Source organism: Ambystoma mexicanum, chromosome 8 (assembly GCF_040938575.1).
Source record: "Ambystoma mexicanum isolate Mex_15411 chromosome 8, UKY_AmexF1_1, whole genome shotgun sequence".
Taxonomy (NCBI): domain Eukaryota; kingdom Metazoa; phylum Chordata; class Amphibia; order Caudata; family Ambystomatidae; genus Ambystoma; species Ambystoma mexicanum.
Window position 1 is genome coordinate 1,116,961,361 of NC_090929.1, and position 23,998 is coordinate 1,116,985,358.

At 45.0% G+C, this 23,998-nt stretch overlaps 1 protein-coding gene across 3 annotated transcripts in view; it reads left to right on the forward strand.

The window, feature by feature from the left end:
* The window catches only part of CXCL12 (C-X-C motif chemokine ligand 12), a 129,779-nt gene that overhangs the window by 67,340 nt on the left and 38,441 nt on the right, over positions 1–23,998 (forward strand). Inside the window, exon 4 of one of the 3 annotated variants that reach the window (XM_069611151.1) lies at positions 1,965–2,124. The exons of 1 other annotated variant lie outside the window; for it this stretch is intronic. In XM_069611151.1, coding sequence (XP_069467252.1) covers positions 1,965–2,109 — 145 coding nt within the window. In that variant the 3' untranslated portion in view covers positions 2,110–2,124. Of the gene's footprint in view, positions 1–1,964; positions 2,125–14,458; positions 15,599–23,998 lie in introns of those variants that run through there. One more of the 3 variants, XM_069611153.1, reaches the window with a different exon arrangement.

The window sequence follows — 23,998 nt, forward strand, 5'->3', positions numbered from 1 at the left end:
TAGGAGCTTGTGCTGAAACTCTCCCATGAGTCTCTTTAAGATAACGACATCACCCTCCTGGCCGGCGTCCAATTATTTACTGAGATCTGCTGACCTATTATTATATTATTATATACAAATAAATAAATAATAAAGAAATACATTATTATATTATGATTATTCGTTTTTTTTATACTCACCCCCATAGGAGACTCAAAGCACGTAAACATTGTCCTAATTAAGGTGTATTGAGTACTCTGCAGGGACCTTAGTCTATTTAGGGTGAAGTCGCCAGAAAATGGTATGATGTGCAAGGAGAAAATGAAAGGAATTTCTGCCAAGAATGTTTAAGTTATCCAGGGTCTCTGATTCACAGCTATCTGTTAAATTAATCATCCTACGTAAAGTAATCTAAAATGGACTTGGACAGCACCTGGTTGACGATTTTGTTGGCCTTGCTTCTTGTAGTGTCCAATATAACAGGTCCGGAGCCCCCAATTGGTCTGACTCCTGTCTCAACTTTTTGGATAACATATGGATCATTTGTTCTTCCTTCTTAATGAAGGAAGAACCAAGGAGCTCCCAACAGTCCCAGTGGGCCTAACCTGAGTGAGTTTTGGTTGGGAGGTGGAAATAGAGAGGAGAGGTGCTTCCCCCTCATCCAAACAGAGGCCTACTAAGGCGCTCAGGAAGCCCATCTTCATTGCAGCTAACCATATAACACTAACTTGTGTATTTCGGGGGGGAGTTGCTGAAAATGGTGGGCCTAACTGAAGCTGCCAATGGGCAGGTTCTGCGGGGGAATATTTGCTGAGATAGTTGCTAGAGATGTACAGGCAGAGTCTTGCCCTGGATGGGCAGGGTCTGAAGGGGGACCGCTGTATAGGGAAAGTGTAGGCTTGGTCCCTGATCTGGAGATATGCAGGGGTATGAATGAAGTGAAATTGGTAGGGAGAAGTTGCTGCCTCGGTGAATTGCTGAAAAGTGACAAACAATGTTGGTGTGAGTGTGTGTATCTGTGTATTGCATGTGCATGCCGGAAGATGGGGGGGGGGAGTCCACACACGCATGTGAATGTGTGTAAAATCTCTAAATATGAACATGATACCTCCAGGCTGTATCTTGGCATATCTGTATATCCAGAATCTATACTGCTGTGTGTTTCCTCTGTAGCATTGCACTGTTTGGTTCTCATTGCGAGCGTGGCAGCATTTCCCTGGGCAATACTGGCAAACTCATAATGATTCAGAGCCATATGGACCGTTCAGGTATTCTCCAATTTGCAAACCCATTGGACTCCAAGGGGACATGCCACATTCCTGCATGTTGGATTACAACATGCAGTACATTTGCACGCTATGAAACTATTTTGCGTAGGAAATGTCCCCCTCACAAAAGCATGCAGAGTCCACGAGTTTCCTTTGGCAAACACGTAATTTGGCGGATCATTAAAACATGCAATGTTTAGAAATACTGCATGTTTTACCATTATCACCAGACTCCAAATTAGGACCCCAACTGAACACTATACGGTATAGCAATCACGGCAAACCTTACTGTTCCTGAAGTGCAGCACAGGGCTGTGTTTCTGAGCTGCGGTGAAACGTCTCTGCCCATCTGTGGTCTCCACAGAGAAATGCCTGCATCATCTTAAACATAATCCCCCCCGCCCCCCTGTATTCCATATTATACCTCTTCTGTGCACATACACACTCCATTTAGACATGGGTGACTACCAGGGTCTTGGCCACCCTCGCATAACTTTAATGGCTGAAATGCCCCCATGCATTATAGCACCTCACAATTCTCCCAAACTTGTCCGTTCAACCAAAAGCATGTTGGGATCATAATTATGGTGCAAGGCGCTATAACAAATGAACAAATGACAAAATGAATGAATGGATTAATTAATTAATCTATTTTTGATTTATGGTGAGAGCTTTCACTGGTTTGCCTCTGATAAAAAGGGCATTATCTGTCTGCAGGTACATAAAGAACATTGCCTTGAAGCCTCAGTCCTTTGAAAGACATTTTGCAGCATGCCGGGAGCCAGTGTATGCTTTTTGGTTGGATGAAGGTGAACTGACATCTTTGCAGTGTTTAAGCTGGTGCTCTGTTGATCCTCAGTAATGGTGTGATGCCACAGCAGCATGTGGAGGTGAGCAGCATGCTTACATAGAATGTGCTGGCTCAGTACACTCTAGCGATGAGGAGCATACCTTCTTCCATAACATTGTTTGAACAGGAATAAGAGAATCTTCATGAACGTGCTTACCTAATACTCCAGACTCAAGATGGCGTCCTATGCTTGTTTCTTATGTTCCTCCTAATGGGAACTTTTCATTAGAGAATGTTGAGGTCCAGCAAATGGTGTGTACACTTTCAAGGTGTCATTTGTTGCCGAAGACCAGTCTTTCAGTCTTTGTCACATTCCGTTTGAGACGGCTTTGCCTCATCCAATCTACTCCTGCCCTTAACGGAATGGACAAAGCAGAGAACTAGTTCCCCTTGCCAGAAACCCAAAAGAAAATGTATGCAAAATCAACATGAGCCTTGAAGTTTAGGTGCTGGGTGGAGAATAAGTCCACTAGTGGCTGGCTATAATATGGCAGCCACACGACACATTTCAGGCACTGTCAGCATTGAGGAGGTATTCCTCACTGAAGAATGCACTGGTGCCCTAAGCCTTTTGCCAGTGCCCTCACACCTGGTCAGGCAAGTAGATGAACAATCCGCTATGGATACTGTCCTCTTGTTTTGCATCCTCCCTCCTCAGCGAACGCATATATGGACATTCCCTCTGGGATACTGTCCTTGTATCCTGGTCCCTCACTCTCTGGTGCGCATGAACAGGCACCCCCACCCCTTCAGCAGGCTCATCACATGTACACTCCCCCAAAAGCAGGCTCATCACATGCACACTCCCTTGCAGCAGGCTCATCACATGCACACTCCCGTGCAGCAGGCTCATCACATGCACACTCCCCTTCAGCAGGCTCATCACATGCACACTCCCCTGCAACAGGCTCATCACATGCACACTCCCCCGCAGCAGGCTCATCACAGGCACACTCCCCCGCAGCAGGCCCATCACATGCACACTCCCCCAAAAGCAGGCTCATCACATGCACACTCCCTTGCAGCAGGCTCATCACATGCACACTCCCCTGCAGCTGGCTCATCACATGCACACTCCCCCAAAAGCAGGCTCATCACATGCACACTCCCTTGCAGCAGGCTCATCACATGCACACTCCCCTGCAGCTGGCTCATCACATGCACACTCCCCTTCAGCAGGCTCATCACATGCACACTCCCCTGCAGCAGGCTTATCACATGCACACTCCCCCGCAGCAGGCTCATCACATGCACACTCCCCCGCAGCAGGCCCATCACAGGCACACTCCCCCGCAGCAGGCTCATCACATGCACACTCCCCTGCAGCAGGCTCATCACAGGCATACTCCCCCACAGCAGGCCCATCACATGCACACTCCCCTGCAGCAGGCTCATCACATGCACACTCCCGTGCAGCAGGCTCATCACATGCACATTCTCCTTCAGCAGGCTCATCACATGCACACTCCCCTACAGCAGGCTTATCACATGCACACTCCCCCGCAGCAGGCTCATCACAGGCACACTCCCCCGCAGCAGGCCCATCACATGCACACTCCCCGGCAGCAGGCTCATCACATGCACACTCCCCCGCAGCAGGCTCATCACATGCACACTCCCCTGCAGCAGGCTCATCACATGCACACTCCCCTGCAGCAGGCTTATCACATGCACACTCCCCCGCAGCAGGCTCATCACAGGCACACTCCCCCGCAGCAGGCCCATCACATGCACACTCCCCGGCAGCAGGCTCATCACATGCACACTCCCCCGCAGCAGGCTCATCACATGCACACTCCCCTGCAGCAGGCTCATCACAGGCATACTCCCCCACAGCAGGCCCATCACATGCACACTCCCCTGCAGCAGGCTCATCACAGGCACACTCCCCTGCAGCAGGCTCATCACATGCACACTCCCCTGCAGCAGGATCATCACAGGCACACTCCCCCGCAGCAGGCCCATCACATGCACACTCCCATGCAGGCTCATCACATGCACACTCCCCTGCAGCAGGCTCATCACAGGCACACTCCCCCGCAGCAGGCCCATCACAGGCACACTCCCCCGCAGCAGGCCCATCACATGCACACTCCCCTGCAGCAGGCTCATCACATGCACACTCCCCTGCAGCAGGCTCATCACTTCCCCTCACTCCTTGGCAGAAACAGGCAGGGGCATTCCCCTTAGCAGCCCCCTCGCCCCCCTCCCTTCAGTTGTTCTGTTAATTTCTTGGTCGGCCAATAGAGCACGAATATTTGCTTATGCAGACGGTCTGTTTGCCCGATCCCATCCCTCCTTGATGGACACATACTACATGAACATTGCCTTATGCAGACGGTCTGTTTAGGCCCATCACATGCACACTCCCCTGCAGCAGGCTCATCACATGCACACTCCCCCCGCAGTAGGCTCATCACATGCACACTTTCCTGCAGCAGGCTCATCACTTCCCCTCACTCCTTGGCAGAAACAGGCATCCCCTTAGCAGCCCCCCCTCTATTCAGTTGTTCTGTTAATTTCTTGGTCGTCCAATAGAGCACGAATATTTGCTTATGCAGGCGGTCTGTTTGCCCGATCCCATCCCTCCTTGATGGACACATACTACATGAACATTGCCTTATGCAGACGGTCTGTTTGCCTGATCCCGTCACTCCATGATGGATGGTGTGCTGACAGGTTGGAGATATTCCCAAATCCCAGTCTTAGAACTTGAGAGCGGAACAGGTGCCCATCTCGGCAGGGCGCCACTAGCTGCAAAGTTTCCGCAAAGGACACAGGCAAGGACATAGCACATCAGTCAATCCAAGGGTGCTATTCACTCCTGTTCCAGGAGAGGCCTCTGTCCATACAACAGAGTGAGAAGCACTAGTGGTTCAGCTAGATTCTGCCACCACTTTGTCAGGGGAACTGTTCGTACAGCCCGTTTCTGATTAGACATTATGAAGAGAATGTGTGCTCTCACAGGCCGAGATGAGCACTGTTTGCATGACCCGGGTAGGTAGTGTTCCTGGGATTTATACCCGGCCCCACTGCCATAGCCATGGTCTTCAGGCACTCTGACAGATCTCATGTAGAGGGAGAAGGACCATGTTAGTGCGAAGTGAGGGAAAATGCCAGACAGTTTTGCTGCTGTGCTAGTGTGTGCAAACCAGAAGCAGTAGCGGAGGCAACTTTTGGTGCAGGGGGTGGGGGGGCTGATAATAGGATGCCAGCAGGAGGCTGGGGGTGCACTGGGCTTGAGCTTCGAGGATCCGGGAGGGCCAATCAGATTGCATGTATCAATCTGATTGTCTTTCGCCAGGTACTAATAGCTGTTATTGCCCAATGTAATGGTGCTGAATGTATCCGCCTCGGAAGGACTATGCGCTGAGTAGGTCCTCTCTGGGTCCGTATTTGCGAAGTGCAGTCTGGCCCCCATGCCAGGGGAGAGGCATTACCTCATTAAACTGTAAATCTGAGCCGATCTTGAAGGTACATTGTGTAAAACTCACAGATTCTTCAACCACTTGTAATCTGATGCTCTTGTAGCTCATATGTGTCATGTCTTGCTTCTGCAAACCATGCTGGGTAACACACAACACGTGCTGTTCACTGAAAGCATATGCTGAAATCATTAGTACACATGCCATGGAATTTTGCTGCAAGTGACAGGAGAGAGGGTAGAGAGGCAGGCCGAGGCCTCTTGACGGAAAGCGCCCAGCGATCGGTTTGCTTAATTTGCTTATTTTGAAAGCAACAACAATGGCGCACAATCCCCAAAGGCAGCAATTAGTGACGTTTAGCAATCCCCGTGTTTCCTGGGGGGAACTTGTGAAGATAATGTGGGCTCCCAGCTGTCACTGCGTCAAACCCTAAGATCCGAGAAACAAATAAACACATGGAGAGAGCAGTTCATGAACGAGCTGCTTTTTTTATTTTTTGTATTCCCACTGGGATATTAGTCAGTTTCTCACGCTGCTCTGTTGCGGTGTTAAAGCATTGCCCGGGATGACCACAAACCAGCCTTATTTCCCTGTCTGCGTTTATTGACATTTGCTGGAAGGTTTTTGCCTGCATTTGTCGTGGCACAGGGGTAGCTGTTGTCAGCAGCGGAATCTTCTGCAGGGAATGCCTTTCGGTATGTGAAGTGATGTTTACTTTGCAGAAACATACAGAATGTAGTGATTTTGTATTTATTTATTTATTTATTAACAAAAAATAATAGCACACGACATCTAGTTATTTTCTGGATACAATCCCAAAAGGTCTTTCAGAGTTAGACTACACTACATTGATAATGTTACCAAACGTAGAGAAGTTAATTGTATCTGCCAAAATATTTGAACATTCCAACCTCATGAATTCTGAAGATGGTCAGAATAATTTGATGATATTAAATTCTTTTTGAAAACGTGTCCACAATTAAAACTGAAGAATTATTGTAAAGATCGTGACGAGGTGTTTGTTTTTAAAGTGATACTTTAAAAAAAAGGAATAGGCCAACGAGTATTTCAAAACGTTGTTTTAATGTATTTTCACAAGATTTTCAAATGTTTTCAAAAAGTAGACTCGTTTTTAATGCAGGCAATTGCTTGAAAAGTGTACAGCATTCTCTTAAAATGCACAATTAACTTAGAGGGTACACTGAAATGTTCATGAAGTTCACAGAAGGTCTTTAATATATGCATACCTTTAAAAGAGTACATCGTTTTTAGAAAGTGTGTGGATCGATTGTTTAAAGTGGGCAGGATATGCATGTTAGTAGAACTATTTCACAAAGTGCATTACATTCTTGTCGACAATTGCACAAAGGGAGTTTGAAAAATGTGCAGTGTCATTTGTTTAAATAACCGCAAAAATCTTGCTCAAACCATGCACAATTAATGTTGAATGTGTGCAGGATCATTTTAGAAAGTGTCGACATCACATACATCAGATTGAAAAAGGGCACGATTACTCGAGAAAGTGCTCAGGATACTTTGAACCACGTTGTACACCATTATTTTAACAAAGTGACCAATAGTTCATTAAGTAATGCAGGAAATCGTTTGAAAAAAAAAATGCAGTTCTATTTTCCTGTGTATGCATAGCTCATTTAAAAAGTCCAATTCATTTTATTTTAAAGTGCAAAATATATGATATTTTAAAATGTGCATTGTTTTTCAAGCACTGCACAGCTGTCTTAAAAACAGCAAACGTTTCAGAGTGAACACCAACGAGTCAAGCTTTATGGGGCAACATCAATGTAATGAACATCGTATCAACACATTCAACATAACATAGATCATGATGTTGCAAAAGGACTTTGGGTCAGATTGTGAGTCTGGAGGTCATTTCTTGGTAAATCTTCCGAATTACTGCCAAAACCGATCACCATTGCCGCCACTTGCTCCTTGGGATGTACCACGGGATTGTGAGTGGTGGCCCGGTGATGTTATTGCCAGATTGGACTCGGTGGAGAATTTTTGGTAATTACCACAAGCAGTAATTCCTCTGCAGAAATGTTAATGATTTTTGCTGGTGAGGTCGATAATTTACCTCCAGCTTTTTTCTGGAGGTGCATGCTCTACCTTTCTGTCGAAACTCGTAGTAGAGTGCCAGTAAAGTGTCAGTAGCGGAATTGCTGCCACTTTTCCTCGCACTGCCATGTCATAATGAGGCCCTTGGTGCTGTAAAAGGCTTAAGTGGTAAATTAAAAACAGCTAAATCAGATACATTTGTGATAATCCATGAAGCATTCCTCTGAAATCACTTACCTCCATTTGTGTTTCTCAATGTGTCATTAAATCCGAAGAAACTCGCAAAGAATATGCTTGAACCAGTTTCCTTGATATAGTATGATGTTGGGGCTCATTACAACCCAGGCGTTAACCCTTAACGCCTGATGACCATTTTAACGCCTGCTTTTAGCAATAAAGCAGTAATAAAAGGCGTTTATTACGGTGCCGTAATTAGCGACTTCCCCACTCCCATTATGCCCAATGGGGGTGGGGAATGGGGAAGGGTAAATGGGGAATGGGGATTTACTGCCCCACTCACCTTGGAATGGGGCGGTAAATCCGCCATCCACCATGGTGTAAACAGAGTTTACACCATGGTGGTAAAGTAGGGAACTTACCGCCTGGGTTGTAATGAGGCCCGTTATGTCATTGGCTTTCATAGCAGACACGGCTGCCATTTGCATGATCTCTCGGCGCTGTGGCGTCTGCAAGGAAAGTGGGTTGAGATTTGTTACTATGGACTGAGGGAAAATCCAAGATCATTTTGCTGCTGCCGTAAGGTTTCTGTATCCAGGTGGGAGCTTTAGGAGCTTGGTGTGCTGATAGTGTGAGAATACTGTGTTGGGCTGTATTATGCAAGCTGGTGGGAGAGATGTAGATTTAGGGAGTTTCGCTTTATGTTGAGAGGGGATATTCAATTGCCAGATGTGAGTGAGCGGCTCTATCAATTTGCATAGTATATCATATTTATATTATGTTCTTAATTCAAGGGCCCAGCCAGCTGGTAAGGACTATATGTACAAGTGTTGTTATTACCCATTTGGAATGGTACTTGATGTATTGCCTTCGGGAGGATGAAAGTCTAAGTCGGCCCTGTTGCAGGTTTCGAACTTGTGAAGTGCAGACTGCCCTCATGTCAGAAACCAATGCTTTCCTTCCGTAGCTGTCCACCCCTAAGTATGGTGGAAAGTAGGAATTTGAGTGGGTTTTTGAGTGGTACATGACGTACCCAATGGGCATTCATAGTGTAGGAGATATGTGCAAGCATCCTAGTGAGGCGACACCTAGGAACAGAATTACGATGGGGAAAATCGCAGAGTAAGAAAATGTAGGGTGATAACCCTTACATAGTCACCGAGTGACTTGTGTGTCCAGGGGTTAGGTGAGCGACAAGTCAAACACGCAACAATCCACCACTAAAAGTAAACATTAATTATAGAATCTAAGGTTCCTACATTCAGCAAGAACCATCAAGTGGATGGTGGGGAGATTATTTTACAAATTCAAAAGATGGCAGAGCTGTAATTATTATGATGTATTGAATTGCATATACTCACAACTTATAATGTTTATATCACGTGCAATTTGTATCGACACACCTAGAACCATGGTGCCTTCAGCAAAGAGGGTCACAAGTGGAGACAAGCAGTTGGAAAACTCTGTTGTCGTAAAGTGCTTTGGTGTTGGATTGAGGAAGGGGGGAGACTAGAGGGCTAGAAGACAACTGATCAGCAGAGGAGAGTTTTAACAGTTGTGTAGAATTGGATGACTGGTTGTTCCCTTTAAAGGTTGAGGGGCAAAGATTTGCATAGAAGGGTGCCCTTTGTGAATGGTGTGGGACCACTGGAACAGTAAAGCCGAAGGCTGTTGGATGGAAGGTCACATCCTTTCTGCAGAAGAGCATATGCACCCGCAGACATGTTTCAGCCTCATTGGGCATCATCAGTGAGGTGTAGTTTGGGTCTATATGTACACAAGGTGCTGGGCCCATATACCCACCCCACTTGGGGTGACCTTAGCAAAACTGAAGGTTAATAGCTGGAATGTTTTCAGTTGATCATAACCCCTGGCATTGCTATGGCATCCCTCCAGACCATCGTTTTCCACCCACAGCAGGTCTTTCTGTATTTGAGAGAAATACTGTATCCTTGATACTGTGGTGTGTAGTGTGTCTATTAGAAAGTCTATTGAGTTAGAGTAGAGGTTGTATTTATCTTTTTTGGGAATGGCAGTCTGTTCAGTCATTGTATTATCTGAGGTTTGAAGGGGATCTATTTTTGGAATGTTTCTCTTGAATGGCGGGTAGTGTGTAGTTCTGTGAGGTGTGCAACTATACTAGGGAGCTACATGGCAGTCCAAGGTCTTTAAAATAATTACGTATACATGCAACTAGTCTTTAATCGAGGAAGCAGTAATTTTGGCTCATCGATTTCAATATATTTCCAGATTCTAGTTGCCGAATTGTCCTTTTGTCAATGGCTATTCCTTGTAATTTGAAGTATAGCTGAGTTTTGTCTGCCTAAATGTGAAATTTGGGCGGGCACTTCTTAATGCCTTTGAATCAGAGGTAAATGTGCAATTAGATTACTTTATAGACCTGTCTGAAAGTGCACGGAAAGTTAATGGGATTTAACATGGATGTTCTAATGTAAAGTTGTCTAATGGTTCTTGCATGGAGGAAACACTTCAAGCCTTTAGAATAATTGAATGATCCTCAACTATTAATGCCTTTCCCTTTAGGACGATGCTGTGCTCTATAGTATTGAATGCCTCAGTCCAGGTGGATCTGAGTGATATTATCACTCTACCAGATGCCTGCAAGGGACTTTCTCATTGACAAGCTATGAAGGATTTGGCCTAATGATTAGCGAGAGCAGCGGGCTAGCTGTGAGTTTTGATATTGTTTTAAAATATTGATGGTGCATAGGTATTGAAACGAGATCAACATCACTGATCTAACACACGTCACGGTTGTGGTCTAAATCCATGCACCCTGTAGGAATGCTAATCCCCATTCACAGTTTATGCAGGAGTTCAAGAGATGAACATATGGAAGCCCCAATTGCTGCTATGCGCTACCTGCGCAGGGCCGCCTGTGCGCCATTTGATTCCTACTGTGGAGATTTGCAGAAGAAAATGCAAAGGAGCTCTCTTGCTGTTCCACTATGGCAAAGGGGATCTCTGGGGTCTTCACCGCACCGTAAATGGCCATTGCGTAAGACACTTTCAACACGTATTTGTGAAATGGTAGTGAAAATTAGACTGTGCTTATGATCCGATGTAATGTTGAGCTTATATTGCAGCGCCTCCATGCTTGTACCCATGGAAGTCTTGTAACTATGTTTTGGTTTTTTAGTGTGTAAATTGTCTGAAACTCCTACACCCCGTAAAATGTCCCTTAGATCTCACTAGGTAAAGCCTGTTGCACTTCTTCAAGACAGCTGCTTATTTTATTTGTTTTTATAAGGTTTTCTGTGTCATTGTCTAAAAGTGACCTTTTGATATGGTCCTCATTGTTAAGTGTCAAGTGTTGTGATGCTGCTTCTCTTCCATTGGGTCTTTTGTGGACTGTGAATGGATGATCAATTCTTTTAAGGAGACAGTTTTTGGCTGAAGAAATTGTCCCATAGAAGCTGGGAGCTAGATGGGCTATAAGTGAAGGCTTTAGGATGTTGGACTTAATTAAGAATAATGATCAATTATTTAGGTTAATGGCTTGTTTCTACCATTACAAACTTCACTGCGAGAGAGAGTCAGGGACCGCTGCTTGAATTAACATACAGGATATTGACAGAAAGACTGAATACTTGATGCACTAGCGAAGGGTTATTTAACTATTTAACAATCTCCCTCATGTATATTTCAATGCAGGGGTCTTAACTTAGTGAAATCTTCTGAAAACATCAAAATAAACGTACACCATATTAAAATGTTAAGAGTTGGAAAGTACATCTGGTTTACGCACATGATGTACAATAAGTAAAAACACATCTCATTTAGTGTCTCTCTGTAAACAGTTTTCGAACATTGGGCTGCCTGCCTCCAACCTTGGGAATTTGTATGCATAACATAAGTGACTTAAATAAACAATTGTAAAGTCTGGGAAGCAGATTAGAGAACACAGATAGACCAGCATTCTAAGAATATGTCGAGATCTGTAAATGAGATGAACACAGCTCAACATGTGTTCACGGCTATATTGGACTCCGGTCAAGATCTCTAAGAGGAGATATTCAAATTCCTAAAGAAAATTAGCAGTGTAAAAGTGGCTACAGTTCTCATAGGAAGATTAGTCCTAGAACAGGAAGTCAAGATATAGTATTGGATGGGAAAATTAGAGGGATCAGGAGAAAGAGGTTACATAGTGAGACTCGAGGAGAGGTCAGCAAAAACATAAGAAAGTTTGTAGCGGTCCCTTGGATGTCTGCGATTGAAGTGTTTGGCAATAATTCACTAACTGTTTTTTTTCCAACTAGTACGTGCCAAGGACCTAAGCAAGTTCAAGACATAATTTGTCCCCTAATTTACCCTCAAAGCGAGTTTTCACAAACGTTTGAAAAATGCATGTGCACACATTATGCGCCACCTGCCCTATGATCCAGGTGCGAAATGTACCTGAAGGAGTGAAGCAGGGGAATCTCAAGGATACTCACAGGAGGATGTGTTCAGAACTGGGCTCACCTATGCCTGATCTTACCAGTTGCAGCATAAGGGAATGCAGTAGTCTGTGTGTTGTTTCAACTGGCCGCACAACTCGATACAGACCCTGCATGGGTAATCGGGCTGACGAAACCAGCTGCAAACAGACCCCTTGGTTAATATATTGATCAAAGTTGTATTTAAAATACAGCTTTTACAAAGGCATGCTGTAACTTTTTTGCATGGTTGGGCCCCATCGGCCAAATAACCCAGCCACCCTATCTTTTAAGGTCATGAACCACACCAAGCACAACGGGAATTTCGACAGTACCAAAGGGCAGCAAACCCATGCTGATGCAACCTGCAATACACTGACACAGCCATACAGCTGCATTCCAGTGCATACCAGAACACCTAAATAAATAAGCATGTTCATCATGGAAAAAAGAACTGGGATTCACATGTTTTCAGATGGTAACAAAGGCATTGCAACGCTGGAAAATATGATTTATCCCAAATGCGCAATCAACAGATTGAAAACATATTAAACCTACAGAATGACTTAGTATATGCCAAGGTTCAGGGACTGTTACCAAGATATGGACACTTTAACAGCACAGAATCAATCCACCAGAGGAGATGCAAAAGTAAGCCCAACTTGAAATTCATTATTGGAAAACAGAATAAAAGCAATAAGCAAATGGAGAGGCAGTGACATGCTGTGCAATTAACCAGCACAGTGCACGAGTCTGCACAATCAGGCCCTTATTCACCGAGCGTTTTCCAATGTGGTTTTTACCATTATAAAATGCTTCTCTGAATTAGACACTTCATCTCGCCAGATATCTTAGATTTCAACTCCAATCAGCCCTCGTCAACATAGTCAATAGCTATGGTTGTAGGGAGCCGTAGTTCGAAGAGGTTGCATGTCTGTTGATCTACATCATAAAATCCTCAAGTCAATAGAAAGGAAAAGATCAACTTGCTACTAAGGGCAACATGCCTTGTAACGTCTTTTGAAGTACATCAAAAAATAGACAGTACGATGGGCACCTGCTACAAAGGTTGACAGGTCTCTTTTAAAATGGAAATGTATTCAATTTTGACAGCAAAATATCATCAAGTTAAAAGATTGACATGTTTCAATATTATGGGGTTTCATCCCCCTTCACCCTCTTGCCTGCCCCTTCCATGCCTTTTCCGCACATAAAACCATAGGTAACCTGAAAATGCTGAATCACATACTTGCATGTATTTTTCCCTTTAATTCAAAGGACCTTGTTTTTATAATCGGGGTTTCAGCCCCAGGCCCTCTTTCCGTACCCAATCACACCCGTCCAAATTCCTCATTTTACACATTTCTCAGCTTGATATACATGTCACAAGTTGAGCCAGTCTATCTTTTGTATGTCAGTCTTATGACTCCATACAGCTCAAAACATCTGGAGAGCTACAGGTGGCAGACAGCATTCAGAGAAATGCTTGTCAACATGTGGCAACGTAGTAAAGTGTTCTAGGTAGACACTTCACCATTAACAATCAAATTGCCATTCATGGCATTGTCACCCGTCCACATTGACGGAGTATGAAAGCTTTCTGTCAAGTGAATTCACTGGTCGCCAAGAAACCTCTCTGAAAATATATAGCCTGCATGGTTAAGCAAGAACATATTCAGTGTTTCAAGCCAAGTTTTTGGGACATTTTATCAATAGACGATGAATAGCTTTTGTTTTACAATGACTAACGCGTAGGCCTTTGTTGCTGTAAATTAACTTTGCCATTGAAAGATAGAAGTATCAATTAATATATCCTTAGAATCATATTCTAAAACATGTCAGAATGTTTTAACACGTTTTAAAAGTCTATTCTTTTTAAAATGAAATGTCCAAAATGTTATTACAAAATAGTGAAAAATGGATCAAAGTGTGGTGAATTATTTAAATAATGTTGATAATTCTTTCAAATGCAGCATTATTTCAAGAAGAATACCCTAAACCCCTTTGTAACAAATTGTGCTGATTGCTATAGGGTATTATGCAGTAAGCCTGTAGCATTAATATTGGGGCTATAACCGATGGAAAAGAAGTTCAGCCCCAACCACACTACTTGCGTGTTTTTTGCCCCTGGAGCGCACCCGCGCTGCTGACGCTCAAGCGCAATGAGTGGGCTTGGTCGATGGCTGAGAAGTCGGTCGATGCCAACACACTTACTGAATGTCCCTTTTGTTCTTTGTCCAACAGGAAGGCGAAGATGTAGGCGAGGAAGTGCCTGACACAGGTGCAGGATTCCTCCTGCAGGACCCCAGCACACCTGCGTATCCTGCCTTCACGCGGCAGCCCAAGGCGTCTCCACTGCTCCCGTCACATGCTTTCTTTGCACAAGTGGCTTTGCTTTCACACCTCATAATATACGTGTTAAAGATCATCAAGGCTGGAGCTGCTCATCTCCCCCAAGATTGGTGGGGCTGCAATGTATATTTTAGGGAACAGCACAAACTACAGGCGCGAATGAACCCAGTGGCCCTTCTGGTACTTATTGGGCACGGCACACTGTATATCCTGCTGTAAAATCCTTGGTCAAGATTTTCACACCTGTCACCTCTAATGGATAATGGTTTCTCCCAAAGGATATTGATCCCTCCAAAGGACAATGGTTTAATCCGAAGAATACTGGTTCCCCCACGGAAAAGTATGCCTTCCAAAGGATAATGAAGACATACAACGTGTAATGGTGGCTTATAAAGAATAAGTGTGCCTTCCAACAGTGAAAAGTCCTCTCCGTAAAATAAAGGTGCCTCCCAAAGGAGAATGGCCATAGCCAGAACATACTGCTGTCTTCCAAAGAATAAATCCTGTTTCCAAACTTCAACAGTACCCAACAAACAAAGATCACATCAAAAAGTCAATGGTGCCACCCAAAGCAAAATGGCCGCCATTCAAAAGATAACAGTCTCTTCCAGCAGATATAGATCTCATCCAAAAGACTTCAAAAGGACAGCAGTCTCTGAGAAGACAATGGCACCCACCAAAAGATAGTGGTCTTCAAGAAGTGAATGTTTCCTCCCAAAAAAAAGACTAGTCCAGATCTGTTTTCGCTACAGTTCAAACTCTCCATTTTGTTTTGCCAAATAGAGTAAACTGAGACTTCATCTGAGCCTGGAGAACATGTGAAAATGGCACATGTATGAATTTGCAGACATATGTTCTCTAATTCCGAATTTCCCTCCTATCCCCATTAAATAGGTCTGACATAAATGAAGAAAAATAAAGCTGTATGGCTTTTATTGTGAGCATGCAAAATGTCACATGACTCACGCCAGGTGTTTGTTGGAATAACAATGGAAACAGTAGATTGAATTAAACGAGAACACACCAAATGTTTCCCCTCATCGCATATTGTGATTAAACCCGGCATTTGGCCACAGGGACCCCGTGCATGTGTGCAATTGCGTACAAGGTGCTGGGACCAAACTGCTTTCAAATGCACTGTTAAATAGTGTCCATCTGAAATGCAGCCCACGCTTCATGTGAAACCTGAAATCGTGTATTAAAATGTAAGTGAAATGAGAACGTTTTAGGAACATGTGCACACAAGTTTAAACGGGTATGTGCAGCTTTTGCCTTCTTTGGCCTCATTTGCACACATTGCCCTCTGCACTCTACGCCTTTCCACATGCGAAATAACACACACTCGTCACCGGACGTTACACAGACATGAATGGATGCTTTTGATTATCACACTCATTTCCGATGACCACATCTGAATGTCTTTTCTTTTTTGTTACCATGCTATGTTTGTCTGAGTTGCCCCGGTTTGCAAATCATTCCATGTGAACTGTCTCCCATACAATGGCGCCGCCTCTTTCACTTTCCTCCCAAATGTCCAGTGTCTCAGGCTGAGAGTATCCTGGGGTTGTGTCTACTCCTATGAGTGTGTTTGGGGTTGTCCCTCCTGCTGGCATTATCCAGGCTAGATGCCAGGTTGGGAGGGGAGCAAAGTCCTGTGGAGGGTCCTGCACGTGTGGGAGGGAGGGAGGGAGGGAGGGAGGAAGGAAGGAAGGAAGGAAGGAAGGAAGGAAGGAAGGAAGGAAGGAAGGAAGGAAGGAAGGAAGGAAGGAAGGAAGGAAGGAAGGAAGGAAGGAAGGAAGGAAGGAAGGAAGGAAGGAAGGAAGGAAGGAAGGAAGGAAGGAAGGAAGGAAGGAAGGAAGGAAGGAAGGAAGGAAGGAAGGAAGGAAGGAAGGAAGGAAGGAAGGAAGGAAGGAAGGAAGGAAGGAAGGAAGGAAGGAAGGAAGGAAGGAAGGAAGGAAGGAAGGAAGGAAGGAAGGAAGGAAGGAAGGAAGGAAGGAAGGGAGGGAGGGAGGGAGGGAGGGAGGGAGGGAGGGAGGGAGGGAGGGAGGGAGGGAGGGAGGGAGGGAGGGAGGGAGGGAGGGAGGGAGGGAGGGAGGGAGGGAGGGAGGGAGGGAGGAAGGAAGGAAGGAAGGAAGGAAGGAAGGAAGGAAGGAAGGAAGGAAGGAAGGAAGGAAGGAAGGAAGGAAGGAAGGAAGGAAGGAAGGAAGGAAGGAAGGAAGGAAGGAAGGAAGGAAGGAAGGAAGGAAGGAAGGAAGGAAGGAAGGAAGGAAGGAAGGAAGGAAGGAAGGAAGGAAGGAAGGAAGGAAGGAAGGAAGGAAGGAAGGAAGGAAGGAAGGAAGGAAGGAAGGAAGGAAGGAAGGAAGGAAGGAAGGAAGGAAGGAAGGAAGGAAGGAAGGAAGGGAGGGAGGGAGGGAGGGAGGGAGGGAGGGAGGGAGGGAGGGAGGGAGGGAGGGAGGGAGGGAGGGAGGGAGGGAGGAAGGAAGGAAGGAAGGAAGGAAGGAAGGAAGGAAGGAAGGAAGGAAGGAAGGAAGGAAGGAAGGAAGGAAGGAAGGAAGGAAGGAAGGAAGGAAGGAAGGAAGGAAGGAAGGAAGGAAGGAAGGAAGGAAGGAAGGAAGGAAGGAAGGAAGGAAGGAAGGAAGGAGCATGGTGGACAGTCAAGGACTTTAAGCATTGCCTTATAGTCCACACCTTCACAGCATGGTAGTGTAGGTCTTTGCAGCATGGTTTGCGGTGCAGGTTTTTGCTGATTTTGGTGCACCACTGCAGTAACAGTACTGCAGGCCTGAGCAAGGTGACTCTTAAGCTGTTGAGTGCAGTTGGTCTTGTGCACACGCGCGTGATCACTGCATCACATAGATGCTGGTTAAGGCTTGATGTTAAAATCTTGTCGATCTGACACAGATTTATCGAAACTGACTGGCGTCCAAACTTAGACTACAATAAAAGCGGGGTGTTATTTTTTCTGACGTGTGTCTGCTTTGCATGGCAGCAAATAAATCCCTGCTTTGGGTCCAAAAATGAAGAAGATTTGCCCTCACAAGCCGAGCTTCTATGTAACACCTATGTCCAATCCGCCTGATAAGGAACTGGAATCGGAGAACGTTGCATGGCTGGAGCTCCTGGGCCTGAAAGTCGACTGTTTCATGAGAAGCCTGGTGCATCCCTCGCTGAGGCTAGACGGAGGGGGGGGGGGGGTAGGGGGAGTCAACCCAAACACAGGAAAGTTTATGATGGCAGACATCTGGTCCGCTTTTTTCCACCCATTCAATACCCTTTTTTGCATGACATAATTTTAAATTAAACATGTTCCTCACCAGCCAGGTGAATCCTGCTGTGCACCTTTCTGACTCCGGGGCCATCAGCTGGCTGGACAGATCTCAGGGTGCACTACACGACTGCATTGAAAAGATACCTTCATCCATGCAGTCAATGGCCTTTCTCTTCGCTGTGAAATTGAGAAGGTGTTTCTGTTCAGATAAATGTCTTTGTTGAAATTGTATACCCACCACATGTTGAAGATCACAGGAGGCTGTCACGCTATGTATGCACACCTTATTTTTTTCACACTGCTGTCACAGAAGAAGTTGGCTCACAACTGCTGCAAGATTATAGCTATCATGTTAGGCCCTTTTTCATCCAGAGCATACAACTAGATGACACAGAGGAAGACACAAAGAACACTAAATATTCAGCCACACGCGCACACACACACACACACACACACACACACACACATACACACATACACCTATGCATGCAAAAAACAGACACGCTGATGCAAGACCTTACAAGCATACGTAAACACATATATACACAAACACACACACACACACAGACATGCATAAGCAAAACATCTACACAACAACAGAAAGAAACACAAAGACATGCAGCCACAATCATTTGAAACCTGCAGTGATGCAAAGAGATGTGCACGCAGCCAGACACGAGAAAAGGCATCACGAGTAATAAACACCACTGAACACCCAACCATGAAGAAATGTGGGGAAGAAAGCTGCAGAGACGCAGACAGACATGCACGCTCAGGAACTTCAGACAAGCACAGTAAAACCAAGATACAGCCAAAGAGACACACCAAGCCAGATGCAAGCACATCAAACGTTCACGGTGATGCACAGGTGCACACAGACATGCACACAAGCAGACACAAGAACAGTAGGGAATCTGAAGACAGGGAGAACCCTTTGCACGAAAAGAACATCTGACACAAATATAATTAGTAAGATTCACACCCATGGAAGCAATTGTTGCACATGCCTAAGTCAGCAAGTACAGAGTCCCCTCGGGAGCTCCAGGCAACCATCAGGAAACAAGCACATGCGCTCAAAGGTTGAGCCAGAATTAAACAAGCATTCATGCACCCAAAGGCCCACAGGCAGGCACACAGGCAGAGAGTACAAGAAGTGATACACCAACACCCACACACACACACACGCGTGTACAGGCACACACAATAAAGGCAGGCAGACATACATAGAATACAGACACTCAGGTGGACACCTTGGCATGCAAAGTGACAAGCTTGCAGGCAGACAGAGACACGAACATACATACACACACACACACACAGAGATGCACAGGCGCACACAATAAAGGTAGGCAGACATACATAGAAACTCAGGTGGAAACCTTGGCATGCAAAGTGATACGCGTGCAGGCAGAGACACGCACATACATACACAAGCGGCCCATCCACTTGCATGCTAGGGGGAGTTCAGAAGGGGGTGGAAGAGCACCGTGTTCTGCGGGTCTGGCAGCTGCAGGCAGCGCGCAGCTGCGTGGTAATCATCTGATGATTGTGGTATTGTGTGTCATGCCTCTTTTTGCAGATCATTTCCCAGACAATGTGAAGAAAACACAGACAGGCAGCTCAGGAGGTCGATTTGTATACAATGTGCTCTTAATAACCTTCATATGTCTTTGTATTATTGTGTCGTTTAACACTTGTACTGGTAATGTCTTTTTGTACCGCTATATGCACTTATACTTTTCGGAATAAATTTTATATTCATAATAAAACAGTCCTCTGAAGGTTTCAATCATTGTCTGGATCCCGGCTCCCCTTCTCGTCTGCCTGATTAATGCGGACCGTGCATGGGCATCGCTTGCTCTGCCTCGTTACTGCAGACGCGGCCGCCATGTTAGTTATCACAGCAATGAAAGAAGACGGACAGACAGCACAGAGCAGAAGGCACAGTCAGAATCAGAAAAGACACCAACTGCTCGCCTGGCAAAGCGTGCATGCGAGGGAGAACATCGAACTTTTGGCTGGGGTGCTGATTTAGAAAAGCAAACGTGCTCCCTCCAATCACAATCAACAGCCACAGATCTTCACTATTGAACTGTCATACATTGATTTGGTTTACCTTGTTCCTGTTTTCTTGATTGTCTTCCGAGTCAAAGGTCAGATAGATAATGTTGCTGTCATCATGAATCTGTGTAGCTGCCCTTCCCCATGAACCGCTGAGCAGCGTCATAGTCGGGATTGTCTAACACGTGGGGCCTGATGTTAATGTGGTTAGGCCCTCCCCCCCGCAGTGACATTAACATCTGTAAATACCCACACAGTGCAGCTGAGTGGGCATTTTCAGATTTTGGGTGTGCCTTGCCCGCTTGGGCCGGACTCTGCCTACGCCTCTGCCGCTGAGTGCCATCGTCAAAGGTATGACTATATAAATTGATGAAAGATAAGTGGGGCAAAGGGACCCTCTTTTTTGTTTAAGGGGGGGCCTGACTCGAGAGGGTGGGTTACAAAGGAAAAACAGACGAGAGTCAGAAGCTACCCCTGTTCAGAGACACATTTGGAAGTAGGTGCGAGTTGCAGCAAAAAGCTAGGTTTAACAAATACTAGCCAAAAGACAAGGTCACAGAAATGGGCAAAGTAAATCCAAAATTCAAACTTTAATTAATATATGGATAGACATCTAAAAGTTGAGGCCTATAACTCAACACAAGGCCTTACAAAAACACACCTGGTCACATAAGGGCAAAGACAAAGGTAAGTTTTAGCTACACATTGTAGTGAGGGTTAGTAACAAAGTTATTTGTGCAGATTCACGTACCACTTAATAATAGTAGTACGCCATTATTGACAATAATTAATAGTTAATAATAGGAGTACGCCATTATTGACAATAATTAATAGTTAATAATAGTAGTACGCCATTATTGTCAATAATGGCGTACTCCTATTATTAAGTGGTACATGAATCAACAAGATCAACAGCAATGCTAAGAAAAGAAAGAAAACTGCATTTTAATGGGAAACAGGAAGGTGCCACATTGCACTTAATACTACTTAATTCCACCTTGCTATACATTTAATACATTAAGCACTTTCAAGGATCACAAAACCACATTTAAAATAAACTCATCATAGAGGGATGCAATGGAAATTATGCTTGCATACTGAATAAATGACTACAACCCTTGCAGGGAAATAATAACATGTATCACATTGGCTATTATGAAATAAGCAAACTTGAAAGCCCACTACAGCAGCAGCTGCTCCGCCTGGGAAGTTCATAACAAAGCCTCATTGTTCATTTAACGGCAGAAGATGATGTAAAGGCGCCTGCGACTTGCACCTCTGCAGATGTTTGGCCATCAACTCCCATCAGCCCAAGTCATATAGTCAACTGTGACAGATCATGGGAATAGCGGGAAAAAAACATCTGGAGAACAGCAGGTTGTGGACGCCCACCCTTATTTACCCAAACCATTGTGTAGACACAAAAGATCTTACAAATGTTTTTTATTATATTCCTGGTAAAACAACTTTACTTGATGGGCGCTGCCAGGGACTAATCTTGGCATATTTACTCAGGCTACCATCAACACTGGATAATAGTCACTTTGGACAACTCTGGGGCACTTAAACATGAACCAACTGCGCTTGTCACAAAATAATAATTGTGAATACAATAGTGAACATCTGCTGCAAATGATCGTGAAAACGTATCCCTATGCCCAACAGGACACAAAAAGACACTCAATTCAAAATATGCATGATCACAGTGCGCTGAGGATTTGAGATGTGTCTAACCAATGTTCAAAGAATCAATAGAAAACGAATCTTGCCATCAACAGCAAGTCAAGTTTAGAAAACTGATGCTACACCCGAGGAAGGGCGGAGGCTGTCGAAACTTGCATACAATGACACGACAAGAAGAGTGATGGTTGTGCTTTCCTCGGATTTCAAGAAGCTCTAGCCCAACCACAAACCTTTTCTGCCGCTGTGAAAACTTGGCGAGGCCTCCCAGTAGCTAAGCGACTGTATTCAGAATGCTGCATAAAGGAAATCTAGCTGGGGAGGGCAGGTTGGAGCAGGGATGTCAACGGAGTCAGTATTAGACATTGCAAACCCTATGCAAGGGGACCTCCTTTGCTTGGCTTATGAAAGCAGGATATGCAGCTAGAGTTTCTTATCGGAAGGCTCTGGGACTCATGTATGATTGCAATGCATGGCCCCAGAAGTGTCAACTAAGCAGATTATTTTGGTAAAGCAATGAAATAACTAGGTGGCCATTTTCTGCCGAGCTCTTGCCATATATGATTTTGCAACCATTCATCTATTTGTTTTCCTACTAAAAGGTTATACTATTTTTTTTTACAGAGGCTTATTGACAGTTAGCGCTGGAATAACATACACATATTGCTTGACACAAGACGAATGGTTAATATATGCAACTAGCAGCCAAATTGTTAGGGAACGCTAAAATTCCAGATACTGGATGTAGTTACCCAAGTAACTATAGGGAAAGCCTACAATCTAGAAATAGCAGGAGGTAAGCATGTGTAAGAACCGTCAACAAAAATGAAAAGATTGTTTGGCTTAGAAATCTGGTAATTGGAAGGACCCTAATATTATTAAAGGGCAAAACTGAATCAAAGAATAGTCAAGGAAGACAATGGGTCTCATTACGACCCTGGCGGTAGAGGGTTAATGGTGCCAGTAGAGCTGCCGGCCCCGTTAACCCTCTATCGCCTCATTACGAAGTCTGCTTGCGGGACCCGCTAAGGACGCCTGGAAAAACCAGGCGTCTTTAGCGGCACCCACGAGCAGACCAGGATGCTAACAACGGGCCCGTCATTAACGGGCCCATTGTTAGAATCCTTCCCATTCCCATTGAGCCCTATGGGGGCTGGAATGGGGATGTACCGGCTCTGGGTTCCTTGAATGGGGAAATACCGGGCCCTCCAAGGTCGGAATGGCCCGGTATTTCCCCATTCAAGGAACCTGGACCCGGTACATGGTATGGGGGTAGCCATGCCGTTAAAAGCGGCATGGCTACCTCCATACTTGTAATTAGGCCCAATTAATAGATAGGCTGTATTGGAAAGTAGACCATTGGAAGCCAAAGATACTTATGACAAGGTCTATGCTTTATGGTCTGCCTTGTTTAATGTATATGGCTGATCTAAACGAGTACACTGCTGAGACATACACTCACATGGCTGCCGTTTCCCTTGTTGCCTCGTATACCTATAGAACTGTCCCTATTTGCATTCATTCATAGAACAGAGATACAAACATCCTGGAAGCACATGCCATTTGTTTGATGTAGGCATATATTTATGGTGCGTGTAGAATGTATGATAAGACGATTTTGTCCCAATCAAACTTGCAATGGAAACAGACATTGGCAAAGCCAACAGTTTTGGCTTTTGAGTGGGTGTGGGATAGTCATTTGCCAGGCACTGCCATAATGGTACTACCTGGCCACAGGATGCATCAGCTGGAAAACTTTGTGAGTAACTGGGCATATGAGGACAGTGCTTGGCAAATGGTTTTGTAATGCCAATACACAACCCTGAACTGTGGGCTTTGCCATTGCATGTTTTTAGCAAGATATCAGTGCAAGGATTCTGTGAGAGCACCCGCATATATTGTTTATAAATGAAGTGGCTGAAGGCACAATAGTTTAACATTTTTTCTCTTACACTAAGATCTTGTTTGTGGCTGCAAAGAAACCACGAACACTCAGACCACCTCTTAGATGTGCCACTCTCAGGGCCTCAACAGAACAAAGTTAGATGTAACTGTGTGATAGTGATAGATCAAGACGTTCCCAGGAGGCTGTGGTTTGGGGACGGGGAAGAACAGGTAATAGGTGGGAATGGCCGTAGGTATTAGCATGGCTATGGGCCGTCAATGGATGGGCAAAAAAACATACAACACCGACAAGCTGTGTGTGTCCTTTCACTCATCCCATCTCCTGTCGGATCTATGTGATCACTGCCACCCACTTTACACCAAATACATAGGCGGGGGGAGACCCCATGCAGCCTCCCATATTACTATTATATCATATACCCCCCCCCCACATATACATGTGGTGAAAGTGAGGTCTAAAAAAAAAAAGTCGGAATTTCAGGCCGTCGGAATTATGAGGGCGACATTTTGGGCCATTA